General features: G+C 42.9%; 1 protein-coding gene across 7 annotated transcripts in view; it reads left to right on the plus strand.

Annotated features, from left to right (window-relative positions):
- Positions 1-20847, plus strand: part of shq1 (SHQ1, H/ACA ribonucleoprotein assembly factor) — a 47444-nt gene that overhangs the window by 22689 nt on the left and 3908 nt on the right. For all 7 annotated transcript variants that reach the window (XM_086291377.1, XM_086291376.1, XM_086291378.1 and 4 more), the window contains 2 exons: positions 5423-5546; positions 13526-13646. In XM_086291377.1, coding sequence (XP_086147503.1) covers positions 5423-5546; positions 13526-13646 — 245 coding nt within the window. The remainder of the gene's footprint in view (positions 1-5422; positions 5547-13525; positions 13647-20847) is intronic.

Genomic DNA, 20847 nt, shown 5'->3' on the forward strand with positions numbered 1-20847 from the left:
TTTTGGTTTGAATAAAGCGATATCCATCCATCCATTCACTTCCATTTGTCCTTTTCAGGGTCGCGGGGGGGTGCTGGAGCCTATCCCAGCTGTCATAGAGCGAGAGGCGGGGGCACACCCACATTCACACCTATGGGCAATTTAGATTTTTCAATTAACCTATCCCCCGTAAAGTGATATCGATTCAGTAAATCCTGAATCGATTTTTTTTACAAATGTATTTTGCCAGAAACACCAGAATCTCAGGTTAAACTCACAAAAAGACATAAAAATGGACACAAAAAGCCCCACGGCATGTACATGGACATGCCGTCAGGGCTGAAAGGTTGTCTCTCTCCAACCAAAATTGACTGAACCAGCAGCAAAAGAAAATCAAAACTGCGCTTCACATTCGAGAAACATCTTCATTAGTTCCCTCTTACTTTTGCTGTTTTGTTTCCACCATGATAAAATCACACTTCCTGCACAGCTCTCTCGCTCTCTCTGTACGTCAAGAGCAGTTTCTAATCAAAAATCTGTTTTCTGCATTATTTGCTTATTACGCACCAGTCTACCGTTGTGTGCAGCTATGTTGGCCGCACCATTTTGTTTTTTTACAAAATTACTCCTTAAAAGAGAACTATTTCTGCTGTTCAATACTGAAGAAATTTAAACTTTTTAAAATTCTGCCAAATTACAAAACACTTGGCTGTGTCTCTAATAAACCTTTGTAACTTTGCTCTGCTCCATTTCAGCAGCATCAGGTAATGTTGATTCATGGTTTTTGATCTACTGCAGAATATTTTTAAGGTGGTTATCTGCTATAAAAAGCCAGGCCAGGAAAATCTCCTTCATGTTTTATCCTCAGTTACTTTGACACAAAGACATCTGCTGTGATGCTCACACCTCTGATGAAGTCTCACAGTGTCAGCTTTGTTTTTATACATAGATATAAAAATATGGATATGTAGTGAGAAATGATCAGAATTATTATATTTCTGACTGTCTGAGTCAAAACTGAAACGAATCAAATCGGGACCTTGTGAATCAGAATTGAGTTTTAGAAATCGGTGGTAATATCCAGCCTTACTAAATACCCACAAGCCACTTCTTATTGTTGCCACAGAGAGTAAATTTAAAAGTTTGTCATTACATTTGAGAACAAAACAACAACACCAAAGAGGTATATAATATAAGTTCTACACAGCCAGGTTTTCTTTGCATTAGCTGGTTTGACAAATCCTAAAACCCCAGGTGGAGATAAATGGTACCACAACAGTGGCTATCAATGTTAAGTCTGGCTCCTTGGTTCTGGCTCTGTGTGCACTCACATAAAAAAATAACTCTTCCTCTATATAAAAATGGTCCCTATAATTGCAGCCCACTCAGACAAGTTATGATGATGTATGATCATATGACAATGATAAGAAAATGGTGATTGAAAATCTCTAAAGAATGTAAAAAGTATAATGGAAAAATACACTGCAGTTCCAGCAGATTAGAGTACGTTTATGCTGTCCCACAACAATGTGACACTTCACTCAGTATTTTTTAGTAAGATATGGCTTAACAGCTTGCACATATAAAACACATTCCCCCTGCAGATAATCTGTAACACACTTAAAACCTGCTGTAAATAAAAGAATCAGTGACAACGGGATACTTTTAAGACGGTTTTAACTAAAACTCAGAACATAACCTGGTCCCGACCTGGTTATATCCTCACCGTGGTGATTTAACCAGATGAATAGAGAGCCATTCTATTAAAAGACTCAGCGTAGCTCACAAAAAACTTAATCTGACCTCACAGTACACCCCTCAGGGCAAAGTGAATAGCATATTTTAGTTTCTGTCCACCATTAACAGGACACATGACTAGATTTAAAGACGGGACTCTGTTTCTTGCTGAAACGTTGTTGAAGTCCACACTAAATTGTAGTTGGTTTGTACTTTGGATTAGAGGTGGGCGATATATCAAAAATACTCGATGTATCACAGGTTCTACCACATATGATGGTCAAAATGGCTTTACCGTAACCATCGAGTATAAATTGCCATGGCAGTATTAAGTAGAGATGGACCGATCCGATATTACGTATCGGTATCGGTCCGATACTGACCTAAATTACTGGATCGGATATCGGAGAAAAATAAAAAATGTAATCCGATCCATTAAATATCACGAAAGCACCTCACAAAACTTGCAACACGCCGTAACTCACCTCAGAACGTTAGCACGTCGGAGCAGTATGCATCACGTGATAGAGCGGCTGTGGCATGCGGGACCTGTCGGTGGTCTGGATAGCATTTGGAGCTTCGCTAGCAACCCGGCATTTCATCTCCGACAAAGTTATCCCGAGAGAAGTAAAGCAAGTGTGTAAGTCCATCTCTGAATGTTTGTAAAGCATTCCTGCGTTAAGCTTACCAAACGATATATGGAGCGACTGCCTCTTCTGGCTGCTACTTCAATCATGAAACTGCTTAATGATCAGCTGATCGGCTTTTCTGTCGCGAGTCCGTGTCTCTGGTTTGTTTTTGGCCCACTTTGCACCAGAAAGAGGAAACCAGCGGCTGAACAACAGCAGCACGTTTAAGCTTGATCAGCTGTTGTTAGAATTTATTTAATATAACTTTCTACTCGAGGATCTTTTTCTACGTAGCTGACGGCTGGTAACTGTGCAGGGGCGGATCTAGCAAAGTTTAGCCAGGGGGGCCGATAGGGCATGAACAGGGAAAAGGGGGCACAAAGACATACTTTTCTTTCTTATTCTCATTTAAAATATCTAGCTTTTAATAAATAATTATATATAGTAACTATTAAGTCTAATATACCCTAGTAAGCTATAGTACTTTTTCCTTTGGAAAGGTACCATCTGTGCAGTCTGCAATTTTGTTGAAGAAAGATGTTGAATCTATTTAATATTTCTTGAAAAATAATTGATTTCTGTGCATTTTTTTTTTTTCACACTGCATCAAATTAAGGTTGATTACGTTGATTAAGCATCATGAGGTGGAGCGTGAGGGGTGGTTCCCTATTTTTTATTTATTTATTTTTGTTGTTGCTGGGAGTTGGAACCCTATTAGTTAGGTTGCTTAATATTTATGCTAAGTACTCTTTAAAATACCAGAATAGGGAGGATGGTGTAGGTCTAAGTTTATTAGATTGATCAGTATTGCTGAACTATGAAATTTTTTTTTTTTGCATACAGGTATAACAGAATAGCTTTAGTGTAGTTGTTGTTTTAAACTTGAGTATGAACTTATACAAAATGCAGCAAGATATTTAAAAAACAGTTTTGTTGATTAAAAAAAACACTATATCGGATTCATATCGGTATCGGCAGATATCCAAATTTATGGTATCGGTATCGGACATAAAAAAAAGTGGTATCTGCCATCTCTAGTATTAAGCTGTCTCCATGTAATTCACTGTGAGGTTTTATTTTCTCCCACATTAATGCATCATTAATCACCCCCTCCCAACTGGAAAATTTCTACCTGGCACACTGCGCTGAGCATCTGTGTGTGTGTGTGTGTGTGTGTGTGTGTGTGTGTGTGTGTGTGTGTGTGTGTGTGTGTGTGTATACACACACACACACACACACACACACACACACACACACACACACACACACACACACACACACACACATTCATTGAAACTCTCCACTGCTGAGTGAGCTGAAGGAGCTGGAGCTTTTTTTTTTTTTTTGTCACACTCTCATTCTCTCCTCTACACACACACACACACACACACACACACACACACACACACACACACACACACACACACACACACACACACACACACACGACCAGATTGGGAGGTTATTTAAACATATTGTGATATATTTCGTGTATCGCGATATAGCCAAAAAAATATCATCATATTAGATTTTCCTCATATCGTCCAGCTGCTCTTTGGATTATTTTCTTTTGAGCTCTTAAAATTTTTCCACCACTAATCAACAATCAGAACTCCTAAATTGTCACTTACATTGCCAATGGAGGGAAGAAAAATGCAACTTTATTTTAAAGTTACAGAGTGGAAGGATGTTATCTCAGTTGTCCAACACTACAGAGATAAAGTCACATTTTTGAGGAGGTGCACATCTGCTCCACTGTTATCCCTTCACACACAGCTATAAATCAAGCTTAAACCTCGACTGACAGTTGCTGCTACACACCCCGAGAGCTGCTCAGTCATTGTTATTGCGCATAGGGCCTGTGGGTTGTTCTTGCCAGTTGTCTCGCACTTAGGGCAACATGCTTCTATCCTACATCTGCCAAAACAGATGATGCACTTGAATATACGATCCTTCATTAACGCTAGGGACACACGACACTGCACATGTGGTTAAAGGGTCCCAGAGGGCATTTGACTGTTTAGTGAGTGACGGGATCCCAGAGCGTCCTCATTAGGCTTCAGGCACGCACACATGATTACCACTTGTGATCAAAATGCAGTTCTAAACAAGTCTTGTGGGGGTTCTTGGAGGCGTTTGGGAGCCTAGACCTAGACCATGGTTTGAGAGGAAGTAGTTTCCCTGTTGTGCTGACAGGGAAGCACAGAACAGTCTTCACCTGCACGACAGCCCTTTGCTGCTCGTCAGTCAGTCAGTAGAGCTGTCAGCTCCCATTGAGGGGCCACCTCACTCAGTCTCCCCCTCCTCCACCACTTCCTCGCTCTGTTCTGCTCTACAATGGATTCCTCTCCGTCTCTGACTGCCTGTCTATCTGTGTGTCACTGCTGATACAGCTCTGCTGCCTCACTCCATTCTGCTGTCTGCTATCTTTTTTTAATGCTCTGACTTGACTCGCTCTCTCTTTCCTCGCTTATGCCAAACATTCCTCTTTCCCTGCCACCTTATCCCACCTCCCCACCCCCCATCTGCTGCCTGTTTATTTGTCCTCAGTCGACTGTGCTGGTGTGACTGTGAGTCCCCCCCCCCCCGCGGCTGCAGCAGACCTTATTTACACTCTTGCTAAACAAGCCCAAGGGAAAGCATGATCCCCAATGACATGCACTTGCAAGCTTGCAATACATCCTTAACAAGCCACAAAGAAAAAAACGAGGGAATTTGAGGGGGGGGGGGGTGATAAAAAATCTCTCGTTCTGTCTCCAGGCCATGTCCATTAGTGCAGAGAACATCAGAGAGTGATAGCAGTGATTAAAGAGAGGCAGCAATTAACAGTCCAGGGCTGTGGAGGTGTTTAAGAGTTGCAAGCCTCTATTTTGCCAGCTCTATAAATGAGTAGTTGTTAGGAGTAATTACAGAACCATCAACTGCAGTTCTCACCAACAAGGGCCAGTGTTCAGTCTAAGAATAAGAGGGGATGGAAAAACCTCAAGCCCTTTCAGCCAATTGCATCTTTGTTTCCCTTTCTGTGCTCTGGCTCTGTGCAGGATACTCTTACAAATGTCTTGTTCTCTTTCCTGCAGACTTACAGCTCCCTGCAAGAGGTCCTGGTGTCATTTGGACGGAGGGTTTTGTGCTACCCGCTCTACAGACACTTTTCGTTGGTCTCTCTTGCGATTCATGACACGGCTAAAATTCTGCATTCAGGTGAGACACGCTTACCAGACCTACACCGGCAACACGCACACATATGCACAAAAGCTCATAAAGACCATTATTACCTCTGCAGACTGGTAGTGACCCTTTGACATCTGCCACATGATCTGCAGTGTTCTTTGTGGGTTTTGTGGTTTTGAGTTAAAACTAGAAGCTAAATCAACTCTAATTTCTTTCCACTGTGAACACGGGATCTTGGATAATTAGTGTTAATTGATTCTGCCCACCCCGTGGTTTCTGCAGAGCAGCGCTTTCATATGTAAATGAGTTTTGGCGTGTGCAGTCAGAGTCTGCTGCGCGTCCGTAGCCTGTAGGATGCTGCTCGATCGAGAGTGCGTGCTGCTGAAAAGGCAGCCTGATAGCCAGCGTGCTTTGCATGGAGTATTGTTTAGCAGAAGCAGCCTGCCACTGATGGAAAGTAGCCCATGAGAAGACAGCAGCGAGTGTTTGAAAATGATATTCCTCCAGCTACGCGAGAGAGCGAGAGTGGCCGGGCTCCCACCCCCTCAGGGAGCGAAATGTGGATTAGAGGAAAACGGACTGTTGACTTTGATATCTCAAAGCTGCACGTAATCTTTAAATCAAAAGCCCCCGCAGACAGCTGAGAGTCAGCAGTGTAAACATACTCAGGATGTGTGAGGGCTAAGATTATCCAGCTTGTGATGATTTTAACACTAGCAAACGACAGAAAATTAAAGGCCTTTTAAGCCCCAGATTAGCATTTCCTCGCCTCATTAAGTAGGAAGATGAGTTGATCAGGAGAGCCAGGGAAACAGCAGTTAGACTCGCTCTTTCCTTTCTGTCTTTTACCTCAGGGCAGAGATTTCTCTTGTTGAGCCCAAACCTGGAAATTGTTCCATCTCCTTACACCTGAAAGAACATCTTATTCCAACTCCACTCTGTGCATAATAAGAAGCCAAAGCGTCTGTTTATTTGTTTAAATTTAGAGGGGGGAGGGATGGGACTTAATTTTTTAATATGCAATAATGTTCCCTCCCGGCTCATAACCTTCATTATTTACAAGAATTATGAAGAATAAGTAAAAGGGCTTCTCCTTAATCAACTGTAACACTACAGTAATTCGTTCTGTTGCATGTGTGAGGCTGCCTTTCCTCCCAGCATTACTTTAGACACTAATTAATTTGTCAGGATAAGGCGAATGGAAATGCACGTTCCATTTTCGAGGTACTTCATTTAACTGTCTGTACAAGCAAACATTCATATTAGCAAAACAAACCCATTAATGGCAGCGAGCAGATTAAGGCCTCAGAGGAAGTGTTATCCAGGGGTAAATATTTAAACAGCCTTCTGGCAGTTTGGTGAGCATTCTCAAGGAGCTCCTCCACCTGCTTCCTAAGAGGCTGTAGCTAAAGAGCCACCGGGCAGGTATAGAAGAGCAGAAAGCCAGTCGGAGTTAGGAAGTGTCGAGGTGGGCACCACTGTCGTGCTGCTGTCGTGATCAAACAGAAAGGGCGGTACAGGAAATGTCAGATGTGTCCGTCGATAAAGGTCCGCCATGTTCCTGTGTTGTTCATTCACAACAGCACCTTTACAGCCAACGTTTCTTTGGAATTTCTTGGGAAAGTTTTACATTTGTGGAAGTCAAGTTTTAGGTCGAGTAAGGCGCTCTGGTCTGAGTAATGAAATTTTACATTCAGGCCAGGGTGATATTTTATTGGATGAGATTCAGGCTATGTCCACACCAACGCATTGTTTTCTCTCCGTTTTGGCCTCCCGTCCACACTGAGACGGCGTTTTCCCCAAGGAAACACGCAGCGTTTTGAAAACGCTCTCAAAAACGAATACATTTCAAAACGGAGCTGTTCCATTGCAGTGCGGACACTCGAAAACGCAGACTTGCTAAAACGATGACGCATTTTAGTCATGTGATGCAGTCATGTGACCAAATAAACAAAGATAGCGGAGTGCATTATACAGCAGTTGTTTTGATTGCTCTCAATTTTGATGAATATCCGTTTGTACATGCTCCAGATAGCTTTTCTTCAAATTCTTTAATTCTCACTCGCTTTTGCGCACGGATGTTTCAATGTGGACGCACAACTCTGTAAAACCGACTGAAAACGCCAGTGTGGACACGGAGCGTAGTGTGGACGTAGCCACAAGAAGTGGATATCCACATGTGTCTGTGGGGGTGGGAGGAAAAGTGCCATCAGGGATGAATTGTCCCAGCACATTAGACCTGCCACAGGATGAAGCCTTTCAAGCATATCATCATTAGTGGTAAATCTGACAAAGGCAGAATGCTTCCGGCTGCTTTTGCTGCTTTTCCTGTTGCCTCTGCTCTTACTCTGAAAAGTTAAAAGCAAAAAAGATATAATTTAAATGTTATTGATATGAGCTAAAGAACCTTTAGTAGATTTCCTTTTCCCCCAAGTTATTCATGATGGCAGGTCTGTCAAACAGAGAAAGTATTTACCCCCTTCCTCATCATTATTATTATTATTTATTTATTTATCTTGTCACACTTGCATTTTTCATATAATTAAACAAATTTTCATATTTGACAAAGATTCCCTGAGTAATTACAAATGCAGTGTTTAAATGTTGACTTGATTCAGGGAAAAATTATTTGAACCCCTGCTGATTCTGTAAGTTTGCCCACTGACAAAGAAATGGTCATTCTATCATTTTAATGGTTGGTTTATTTGAACATTGAGAGACAGAACAATAACAAAAAAATCCAGAAAAATGCATTTCAGAAAGTTATAAATGAATTTGCATTTTCATCAATCAGACCTGGGGGCTAGAAGTCCTACTATCTTATACAGGCAACGAGCTGCGATTGGGAGCCTTCACAACTTGTTATGCGTATAAAAGAATGCTGCCCATTGGAGCAATTAATTTCTCCACCATGGCCAAGACCAAAGAGTTTTCCAAGGATATGAGGGACAAGATTGTGGACCTACACAAGGCTGGAATGGGCTACAAGACCATCACCAAGCAGCTGGGTGAGAAGGTGACAACAGTTGGTGCAATTTCTTTCATGAAAATGTGACTTAATTTATAACTTTCTGAAATGCGTTTTTCAGGATTTTTTTGTTATTGTTCTGTCTCTCACTGTTCAAACCCAAAAAACTTAAGCAAGTGTTAAAATGATTTTTTTCCTCTGACTGTATAAAGGGAAACCTATGTCCAAATCTACCTGGCTCTATTTAGGGAGCAAGTAATTACCTCCCTTGTTAAGTCATTTTACTTTTTCACAGCACAGTAAAATATCCACCTGCATAAGGGACCACTGGATGGCTTTTTAGTGTGAAAATTGCTGAGAAGGAGGGAATACTTGTTGGACTTTCCCAGCGGAAAATACACTGGGAACCATTGTGTTGCAAAGTTAAAATGTTTAATGTAATGAGTGTTTGTTCCAAGCCACAGGTCTGAGTCTTTCGACACAGTCTAGTTTTTCAACTTTCGTACTGGCTATGACATCCTCTGTAGCTGCCATACGACACCAGAGTAAGGTGGTTAAGCTAAGGTGCTGCACCAATTTGCCACTGACTTTTGACATTAGTGCTTCTTTATAATGCAAAAAAACAAAACAAAACTGAGACATGGTGCTGAAATTGCACTCATTTTCCTTTAGATATGAAGCTGCTTTGTTTTTAGTTGAAGACAAGGTGGCGAGGACCATTTTTAGGTTATCATGCAGTGGTTTTACTGGTCTTTGTGAAGTTTTACTCAACATGTTTTAAGCAATAAATTAAAAAAAAATGCTGTGGGCTGTCAGTGTCCTTCAAGATATTTGAAAATAAGAATACTTTAAATTCCTCATCAGAAAAGGCTGTGACAAAGATGGCTGAGGTTGTGTTTCTCACATACATCATTAAGTGTTTATGTAAAAAACTAAAAACTGTTTAAAAAAAAAAAGATTACTTTGCTGCTGCAGTGTCTAGAAAACACAGCAGGCTTTTGTTTTTGGTCCACTTCACACCCACCACCACACTGCATGCCTGCCCAGTCTGCAGCCATGAAGGAATTACTGCTCTACGTTTTGAATGCGTCCCCCTCCCCACTCATTGGATAACCCAATGATACCTAATTGAAATGCCTCGCTCACTTGTGCTAAACCCTTCACCAACAATCAGTATGTTAAACTCAACCTTTGCTCCAGTTTTCTCCAAACAACTTAGAAAGCTTCTCTCTGGAAAAAAAAAAATCAAATCTTGGAAGCAAGACCTTTTTTTTTTTTTTTTGCTTCACACAATCCAAGCCTTGATTGGAGCAAAGAAAAAAAAAAATTTATTTTATGTTTTTTCCTTAGGCCACAGTTCCCTGTATACAATGCCATGCTTTAAATGAGGACCAAATGTTTGTTCAAGGTTTTCCTCGCTGTGAGTACGCTGTTTATTTTGATTGGTCTGGAATGTCTCTGGACAACGCCAACAAGCTCTCTGGAGGTGGAGAGGAGCATTTTCTCTTGCCCTCAGCGGATTGTTGGCCACATCATATGGCTATTTATATGCCTGATTGAAGGATAAGTGCTGCAGCACTAGCTATGTGCTTCAGGAGAAAATTCCTTTCAGAATAACACACGTATTCAGTGTATCGTCTTGATGCATGCTCAATCATGCAGGTAATTAAATCCAAAAATTTGGTTCTGTTCATCTGGACGTTTTCAGTGGGAGAAACATTTCGTCACTCGTCCGTGCAACTTCTTCAGTCTCAGCTGACTGCAGGTTTCCCCAACCTTATAAACAGTATCTTTGCACAATGACTGAAACCAGTCCACTGAATAAACAATAGGCTGTGAGGTCAGGATCCAGGAGAGAAGGACAACTGCTGCCTAAGCGAAAACCCTTAGTGATTCCCTATGTGTCAGGAGTATCAGAACAGTTGAGACGCATTTTCTCCAAAGACTGCGTGGCTTTCAAACGCCAAAACACACTCCGCCAAAAATGGTCCATGCCAATGATCCCTTGACACAAACAGAGCAATGTAGGTACTGTTAAGTGCCAGGAGGATTGCCATGACTTATACATTGGGGAAACCAAACAACGTCTGGACACATCCTGGACAGGGAGGAACGCTGGTTTGAGCGGGGAGTCAAGGAGGCCATTTACGTGAAAAGGGAAAGACCGTCTCTGAATCGAGGAGGGGGCCTAAAGGTACGTCTTTTTCTATCAGCTCACTGTGGATGGTACTCATGGTCTTTGATCAGTGGTTGTTAATCAACGGCCATGGCAATTTGCAAAATAAGGAAGGAATCAAGGAACTGACCTCACATCCCATTGTTCCTTCAGTGGTGCTAGTTTCAGTCATTATGCAATGGACTGTTTGTAAGGTTGGGGAAACCTGCAGTCAGCTGAGACTGAAGAAGTCACTTGTTAGAGTGACGAAACGTTTCTCCCACTGAAAACTCTACGTCCAGATGAACCACTGTGGTTCTGTGTGTGATGCAGTTGGGGTGTTGAAAGAGGAAACGGTTTTTCTAAAACAATTTCAAAACACACTGTCAAAAATGTCAATAAGGACTGAACGTACAGATTCTTTAGTAGATAGTTTGACAGTAGACATTTTCTGTCACCATCTGTATGTTTTATCATTTGCATTAAATAAAGCACATGGTATCCTATTGGCTTAACATTAACAAATGAACACTTAAAAAGTTTATATTAAATTTAAATAACACGTTTAATGTGTTGTGGCAATAGTTATACAGTTAAGTGTATGAAGGCAAATAAAGAGCTATGAGGTGCTGCTATTCTTAGACATCAACTGCATATTGGGACTTTGCAGCTTACACAGCTCTGGTGGCTTCCTGGTGGATATTTCTGGTGGCTGTAAACATACATCTTCTGTGCTCTTGCTTTGATAGATGAGAGCAAACATTTTTCCAAAGCAGCCTCTTGGGATGAACTCTGCAGTCATAATGACACACAGTCCTTCTCTCCAACATTAAATCAATCACTTAAATCTCTCTCCTTGTTGCTGATTGGCTTATTGTTTGTGGGTACCTCAATCCAGTCACCTCCTCTTCTGTCTCCTCCCAAAATAAACCAAGAATATAAAAATCAGTATATTTACGCACAGAGAACAGCCACAATATTAAACTTTTTTACTGTGTGTTGCGGTGTCTGACCACATTAAACCATTAAAAATGCAGAGTTTGTGAAGCCGGCATGTTGCCCTGGATTCATGAACAGTGACCAAGATGGACTTTTATATATGTGGCTAGAGACCGGTCACATCCGTAATACATCAAAGGTGGAAAAGAAGAAAGTTAGGAGCCATTCACATGCTGTGGAGACGTGTTTTAATTTGTCTCTTCACCTTTAGACTGAAAACATGCCTTTTGTTATATCATCTGATTAGGGCTCCCCTTCACAAAGGCAAAAGGGCCAACACGACCGGCATCTGGATAAAACATCATGCTCTTCCTCACATCGAGCTTCATCTCCTAAACTGAAGTCAGAGCTCTAACTGTACAAAAACATACATAAACATTGTTGTTTATTAACAGTATTGTGACAGTTATTGTCAGCAGACTGGACGTGCGACCCTCCATCTCCGGACAGTTGACAGTGGCCAAATAACAATAACAGCTGGTTATAAGCTAACATTATGGCAGCTGATGAGATTTTTTTTTCCCCCCCTCAAATAACGAGAACATATGAGAGCTTATTAGCACTAAGCATCAGAGTCCAACAATATTAGGTCCACTTTTAAGACAGTTCTGCTTACAGCGGCTAACACGGGCAAAAACAACAGTTCATTCATTCTCACCAACTCACCTTTCATCAGACAGGAGCGAGCTTCACTGATTTATCGATGCATATTGGACTCCTTTTACAGAGTAAATAAACGTGGACACCAGCTGAGATAAACAGCACACTGGCAGCCTACACTCATTACAGATGAACGGCGTTTAGAGTTGTTTGTGCAACAACGACCACCATAGCTGGGATTACGGACTTGCATCTGGAATCTACTGGCATCACTGCAACTTTAATGTTGTTGCCGCTCAGTGTTAATGAAAGCACCACAAGTCATTAGTGCAAATAAATTATTTTTGTGCCTAATTTTAAAATCTAATTAAGCATAAGCTTTAGTGTCATATCTGTTTTTCAGTGACATTTCTAAAGTTTTGCAAAGACAGATTTTTATGAAAGAAATTAGGAGAGAAAAATAAGAAACAAACAGGATTAGAAGGAAATGAACGACCACATCTGCTGTGTGCATGAAGAGCTGCATAGACGCGACTCCAGTGTCTCCCCCTGCAACCCCGCCTCCCCCCAGGCCCTCGGGCTTGTTGTAGTTTTCAGTATGAGAAATGTCAGTTTTGGAAGTTATAGCATTTCTAAGGTTAGAAATGTAAATTAAACCAAATGTACTGCCAACTGCCAAAGAAAGACTTTGAGAAAGTGATCCTCCTCCTTTAGGACCAGGCAGGATTTCTTGGAAAGAAATAGTTTTTCGAGCGCTGTGGAGGAAAAAAGGGGGGAAAAATCAACACGATGCAGATTTCTAAAAAATTCAGCTTTTACATGCTACGTCTAATTAATTGATGTAACATCAAATCAGAAGCAAAATGGATACAGATAAGGATGCAGCGCAGTAGCAGAACAGGCAGGCTTAAGATTTATGTCAAGTGGAAAATCATCAGAAACATTCAGAGCTATTTTTGATAAATCAAGGCAAAGCAGTGTTTGACAGAGTTTGAGCAGAAACACTATTAATTTGACAGACTCCAGAAATAGAGTTGTCATCTTTGTCTCAGATGAACCACTTCTTTTTCCTAAAAAACAAAAAACCCATATGGATGAAATTACTCTGCTGCTCGCTGGGATTTCCCTCTGATCCTGTATCTTGGCTTTTATGTATGGAACAATAACTGCAAGCCTTAAGACACATGCTGCATCTGCCAGCAGCTGGAGTGCATTGTCATCCTTAATAGTGAGCACGAATAACACTGTTTTTCCATTTGCCTACCCCGGCTGTGTTGCCGTGCCCAGGGAAAGCCTGCGTCCTCAAATGCCTGCTGGATATTCACAGAGTCTTCAGAGAGAACGAGCCGGCATACATATTGAACGATCTGTACATCACAGACTACTGCATCTGGATCCAGAGAGTCAAGTAAGTCCACCAGCACACACAAATCCATTCACACACACATGCAGACACCTCAGAGGCCTCAATCTAGATAGAATTGCCTTCAGAGCCATGCACTGTGCCATTCAGACTGCCCCCTCCCGCGATGCTTCAGTGTCATTTTGTCACAGCAGGGCCAATTGCACGACCAAGCCTGCGAAAGATGCAGTTTATGTGGTCAAAGTACCATCAGTGGGTGTTAAAAGAGCCAGCTGCACTCAGCGGATTCACTCTGTACGAAACCTTTAGGAGCTCATGCGCGTCTGCGTGGGCTTCTCCAATCTATGGCGGATGCGACCTTTTCCTAGAACTGCAAGCCCAAAGATGCCAGATCTGCACTTTCTTCCCAAATGCCACAGGTCTGATGGCTCTCTCCTCCTCCTCCCCTCCCCCCGCCTAGTTCATATTTAACAATTAGTCACATTTTAAATGCGAGCCTGCGAGCACATTACAGAGTAATGAGCTCAGTTTTACTCCTGGCCAAGGTTCAGCAAAGTGGTGTGCTCGTCTGGAAAAAGCCCAGTTGAAAAATGCGCGCCTGATGTTGTAGGCTCAGTGCCCAGATGCAGACACGATAAAAGGTCTGCAGGGATTTAGCGGTCTCTACCTCCCTTCCTCGCATTCTCATTTCTGCATTTTTCCAGCACAAGTCTTGAATGCTGCTCTTTTAAAGAAATAGAAAATGCAGCGGATGCTGCGTTCGTAAAGGGTGGGAGGAATAAGGAGTCAGGTTCAGGGCTGTTTGAGACACAGAGCAGAGAGAAGACGCGCACTCGATCTTAGTCTGTAAGCGCACGGAGCTTCTGAAGCTCTTGTCAACTCACAGAGAAAGTCGATCAGTCTCTTCCGAGGCACACCGGAGCACTGCTCCTCCTCCCTTCCCTCCCTGCTCTACTTTGGAACTAAATGTCAGCTTGGCCAAACGTGCTGGCTGCCACTGCACCCTTCATCGATCATTAAACGGATTGGCCCCGTGATCTCTTAGCACTGACCTGTGATTGAATCATTACATTTCTCTTGTCTAAATAAAAGTGTACAGTATTTATTTTTTTTGTCATGATGTGAAAAAGACAGTAGAAGCACTTCTATCACCTCCTGCCACTTGAGAGAGCAACCAAGCGTGAACAGATTTTTGTTGTTGTCGTTCTTTATGTATGAGCGCGCTGGCTCACACTCAATAGAAACCTCATACAGTCTTCTCTCGCGGTTTATGAAACTATGTTCCCATGTTTGCAGTGTAATATTAAAAGGAGCCTGCAGTCAGAATGCAAAGCAGCAGCGCAGGAGAGCGAGGCGGCAGCGGTGATTTCCACAGACCAACCTCCTCTATCATACATGCGGTTTGTTGTGGCGGCCCCCTTTGTATCATCTGACAGGTTTGATGACAGATCGTGTAGGCATTGTTTTCCCACAGTGCGAGATATTCCCCCGCGCAGGATTTGTCATCCTCCGCTAAGTGAGTCGTCTCTGGGAGCCCAGGCGGTTAGATGAGATGCAATCTATATACCCCCCACCCCCCGGTGCAATCCCCGTATCCTGTCGCTCCCTCTCCGCTGCTGCTGCCGGGGCATATGCGATCAGCTATACGTGATGGACACGGCGATTAATGGATGTTTGCTGGCTGCAGGGGGGGTGGTTGATTTATTTAATCTCCTCACTGTGTCCCACATGCGTTTCTACTCCTAAAGTTCATCTGACTGCTGAGACATCGGTCTCAGATTTACAACCTCGTAAAGACTTCATCATGATTTAAGCCACGGGGCAGGCGCTCTCCTCTACGCTCTCAGACACTCGGAGCAGAACCCCTTTGCGCTGAGATCAAGCGTGCAACCTCAAAGCAAATTGCGCTTCCCGTTGTTTCATTAATGAGGAACTTTTTTTGTTTTGTTTTGGGCTATATTTTTTTTCCCCTCACTGGAGCGGTCACCATTTCACACAAACACACACAAACATCCTTTTGTTGGGTATGGTTTTTAATCCGCCCTCACACATCCGTCCAATCCTAATTATCTCTGAATTGTTAGCAGACAGTATTATTTCAAATGGAGCAGCAGCCTCTCCAGTCCATTAGTTTCACTGTATGCTTTTGAAGGTCTTCAGCTGCCAAAACCCCCGCAGAGTTGCTGGACTGCACAGGAAAAAAAAGAGGGGGGAAATAAGCGAGTCGCCTCACTTTCTTTCTCTTTGTTTTGCCTGCCTTTATCAAAAAGCTTGGAGACAGGCCAACACAGATCCACGGCAGCCAGCGCACACGAAGCTTTATAAGCCTGTTGTTGTGTTACAGTACCTCAGAGAATCAGAAGGGCCGCAGCTTCCTTTTACCACACAGGTTTCTCTCGCAGCCACCCACCCACCCTTATTAATTGGGTCAATTATAGTCTATAGCAGGACAAAAAAAAAGAAAAACGCGGAGAATACAGAATACAAGCGCTTCAGGGTTAGTCTGAGGAGAGGATGAAGTGATTAGCAAGAAAATTTAGTCTTTTTCTTTTGTGGAGCAAATGTGTGAATTGCCTCTGAGATGTGTGAAATGGACATTGACACATTGCTGCAAAAACTGGAAAATTGACAAGAAGCGGCTTAAGGATGGGCCGAGCCTCGCACCACAGCAGCTGAATGGACAGACTCAAATAATTGTGAATGGTAGGTGTGAAGTGAGCAGTCCTCAGAGACACAATGGGTGTTGTTTTCAACTGTAGAAAAGAGAGTGCATCACAGAAAAGCATGAAAAGCAACAACGGGCAACTGTCGAAAAATAAAGTTGTAGGCATTCTCTTTCCTCAGACCAGTCTTTTGTTTTTAGACAGCGGAGCAGCCCCTCGCTGGCTCTACGCGCTCGCAATGCCTCCCTCGCCCTGCCTCCCTCACCTTGTTCAACCTCAGCGTTGTGTCCTCGGCGGCGGCCGTCGGGGAGATTTGTCAGCAGCTCTGACAAAAGCTCCCCCGCGGGTGGGGTGGGGGAGTTTCTGGAGCTCTAACAACTGCAAGTGTCTCAGGGCAAGGAGGTCAAGCGTGGGGTCAGTGTGTCAGCTGAGGCGTGTGGGTCAAACACCTTGAAAGTGCCCTTGTGCTCAGTGTCAACACTTTCTCCCCACGCTGCCTAGGACGACTGGTGGTTTTTACCTCAGCGTAACTCTGTGTTATTGTAACACACAAGTCAAATACTACCCAGGTTTCCCCTTCAGCCTTTGGCCCTTACAGATGTTTTTGTTTCACTTGTGCTCAAAGCTTTTCTGTTCACATTAACACAGCTCACGTGTCAATCTCCCAGCTGATCTGACACCCAAATGTTTGTTGGGAAGGGACTTCCAGCAGACAGCACCACACAACTGTCAAACAGCTGTCCTGAAAGCTTTGAAACAGATAATGGAGCTGCTCTATCTGCCGTTAGCCGCATCACTGAACGAGATCCTTAGAGGCCCCACCGGGCAGAACAAAGACACCAATGTCTCCCAGCTAACAGGGATAAGTAGTACAGATTTCCTCTCAGCAGGAGTCCACTCCAGATTTTTGTCTTGAACACACAGCTCATCATAAACACAGAGTACTGTGTTTGCATAATTTCCTAAACCCTCGTGTGGAGTGTTCACTCCAGTTAATTCAATTGATTATTGTATTTTTTTTTTTCTACAGGCGTATCAGAAAAGGATGTCTAACACTGAATTGTGTCACATTGTGAGATACTAGAAAGAGATGTTAGCAGTGGGATATGAAGCAGACAGGCTGGAGAAGTAGAGGACTTGAACGTTTTTTGTGATTACACAAGTCAGATGGTAAGTGAGGAGACAGTAAAAGCAGAGAAAAAGTAAAGAGCTGAGCATTTGTAGTAAAGATCCCATAATCCCAAAAGTAGAGAGTAAATCCAACTGGAACATTCTGACAAAAAGTTTCAAAGTCAATCCTGAGGTCTTTAACTTCTTTGAGCTCAGACCAAACTAAAGCCTGCAATACTTGGAGCTTTTTTAAAAAATCCTCCTTTTAAACCTAAGTGATGATGTAGGAATAGAAACTTGTCACTTGAGACGCTTCTTTTTATCTGCCACCAAATCCACAAAGGACTAAGAAAGAGTAAGAGAATGCTTTTTCTAAATCTGCATCTTGTGATAGATTAATTCTTGAGATTTGGGAACATGACAACCCAGTGAGAATCCTTATGGATTCTAACTGGTTCCACTTTAAGAGTCACCACCATCTCTAAGCAGTAGATCACAGACAAATTAATTACATCCTGTGCGGTCTAATGTTTGTGCATGTTGATGCTATTTAACCTTTTCGTTGTGATCAGTTTTGGTGTCATTACTCAAAAAAAGTAATATTTAACACCATTTAACATGAGGCTACAGTCCGACACACCAACACAAATCCCTACCCAAGTGAGGACACACGATCTTTCCTTTAGTATTCCTGGACACAAAGCCAACAGTACAAGCAAAGATGCAAACCAGCACAAAGACTATTTAAAGTGATCGTCAGGGCGATTTCGACTTTAGAAACATGAACAGGCAGAAATGGAGGCTGCAGCCTGACTGTTACTCAGTTTGTTACCTGTTGAAGTTCAGGCTCTGGCTGCTGGATTTGGTCAGCATTCAGTCCACTTTGATGTCACTCTTGGGTCTTGGCTAGCTTAGCGTTAGCACGCTGTCCATCCAGGTGCTTGCAAAGAGCTGAAGTTTCTTTAGTAGTGTATTGTTTCTGCATCCTGTTCCTGGATGCAGTTTCTACTTTACCATTGTGCTGTCATCTTCTTGTGGAATAAAAATAGATGTAATGTCCATATCAGATGAAATCAGCTGATAGTAGTACAAGTGGAGCCAATAAGCTGGATTGATAGGTTAGCAGGCCAACAACTCCAAGGAATTCAACTACTGGGAACTGGTTCTCGATTGCCATCCCTAATGACAACCCCCAAAACCTTCACAAAATAGTTTCATCATTGGCTGATCTCCCTTTCAAGATGGAGTCTTTGTGCAGTACTACACCACTCCCAACGATCCTGCGTTTTTTGTTTTTTCGTTTTTTCGTTTTTTTTAAATCCCTTCCTGTGCTCTTGACCAAGTGGTCAGAACAGGAAATAATTTTCCAGCTGGATTTAGAACAGGATAGAATCTTTCCCACCTATCACGAATGTGTCAAACCAATGATTTTCCAATATGAATTTCAGTTTTGGGAACATGATGTAAATGGATTATTTGCACAGAATCTTCATTGATGTTGGAAAAGAAACTACAAGCATGCTTCTGATCACACTCGTGACCTGAGGGATGTGATGCACCACCTTCGGGCTCGGACGCTGGGGGCTCTCCCACTAATCGACTGATGTTTGGTCTCAGACTGTGACATGGAGACCAACCCTCGCAACCACGGTCGGTTAGAGGAAAAATGCGTATACCCTGACCAGCTGTTGAGTGGTTGCTGACTCACACTTGGTGAAATTGCCTCCTCTGTGACACCAACCATCAATACTTTCACATTCCTGGCAAGCATTCCTATTGTCCTCCTTGTGATTGCTTTAGTTGTTAGCAGATTGCTACAGTTGGCTGTAATTTGCATGGAAGATGCCAGCATGACTCTTGATGAGTAACATCTGAAAGACACAAACCAGAAACGGAGACCGCAAGTCAAAGTTCTGTCTTACCACTGACACCAACATGTTTCAGAAGGTGCAACTTTTACTTTGAAGGCAAACAGTCTCTTTTTCTGGTTTTTGCAGAAACGTTGGTGACTTTCCTACCAACTATGGGCAACTGTGGCAATCACAAAAGGGTTTTCAGGGCAGCAACTTATACCTGTTTGCAAGCAATTTGACATAGCAACCACAAGCAAGCAACCACTCGCCAACCAGCCATGAAATGCAGTGGAATAGTTACCAGGCAGTTGCAACCAGTGTTTAGGGTTGAAATTTTCTGTTCCCAGTTGATACAATTCGGTGGAACCTTTTTATGATGTCAGCATCTGTTGCTCTGCTCTTCTCACATCCTTGCAGTAAATATGTTGTCTTCATAAGCATTTTAAGCCATTATATGACCAAAGAGAAAGAAAAAGGCAAAAATAAAAATTAGAAAAAGTTCCTCCACACCTGTCTCAATTGTGTGAACCATCTACCAGTGTTTCAAGGGTCCTCAGGCAGCTGTAATTGGGGTCTCAAACACTGGTTCCCCGGATAAATACATCTGTGTTTCTCGTTTCTGGAACGGGAGAGGCTACAGCGCCTCGGACCGTTTCAGCATTCAGTCACACTGACGGATCGCGTCTCCCAGCGTCGGCTTTTATCCCCCCCTTCAGCCGGTGAATGATGCGTTTGCGAGTTACTCTGAGGAAATCTGGTGCTTATATTACCGTACACAGATTTCTGCGTCTGAGGACAAGCTTTATCTGAGATGTTTTCAGGAGCACAGACACGCTGAATGAGCTGCTCTTTCACTGAACACAAGCCTGATGAAAGAAATGTCAGATTGTAATTTAGCTCGGCTCTTTCACAGACAACGCACAGACACACACACACTCTCTCTCCCTTCACGTTCTCATCTAAAGACTTTGGCAGATGGAGGCGTCTTTGTCTCGCCAGAAGTTTTCCAACCTTGAAAAAAGGCACCCCTCCTCAGTTTAATGAAGGCAAGCCACAACAGCAGTATAGTAATGACTGGATTGTGTACAACATTATCCCTCCCCCCTCCTGGACAGGGCCTTTGTGTTCACTGCAGGCCGAGCTTCTCCCACCACAGAGCAAGGGAGGGGAGAGAAAACAAGCGCGCCTCTCCAACGCTAACGCAATAATGACTTCCCACGGGGGAAAGAGAATACAGGGCAGTCTTTGAAGTGGCTGTGCTGCAGGAGGCTTCTCTGCCACAGTCTCACTACAGGAAGCGCTCACGTGGGTTTTGCAGAACCTGGGACCCTGAACAGGCTCCATCATCATCATCATCATCATCATAATTATATGAGGTTACATTAAGTTATTTGTGATTGTTTAAAACAAAAACAGTGACTTTTAAACTCGGCTTTCCAAAGAATGCAGTGGTTGTCTGTGTTCACACATAAGCGACAGCTTCAGACAGCGTATACTTAGAGTGAGCAGTGCCCACAACAAACAGTTTCTGGTGCTCGTCTTGATTTTTTTTTCAATTTTCTAAACGCTTGCATGTATTTAGAAGCTCTTCTCGTGTGATGCGTTTATGTGCTACTGCCC

This window comes from Aulonocara sp. 'chitande type north' Nkhata Bay, linkage group LG5 (assembly GCF_057382095.1).
Source record: "Aulonocara sp. 'chitande type north' Nkhata Bay isolate Kocher_YH1m ecotype deep benthic linkage group LG5, A_spYH_male_GT1.1, whole genome shotgun sequence".
Lineage (NCBI taxonomy): Eukaryota > Metazoa > Chordata > Actinopteri > Cichliformes > Cichlidae > Aulonocara > Aulonocara sp. 'chitande type north' Nkhata Bay.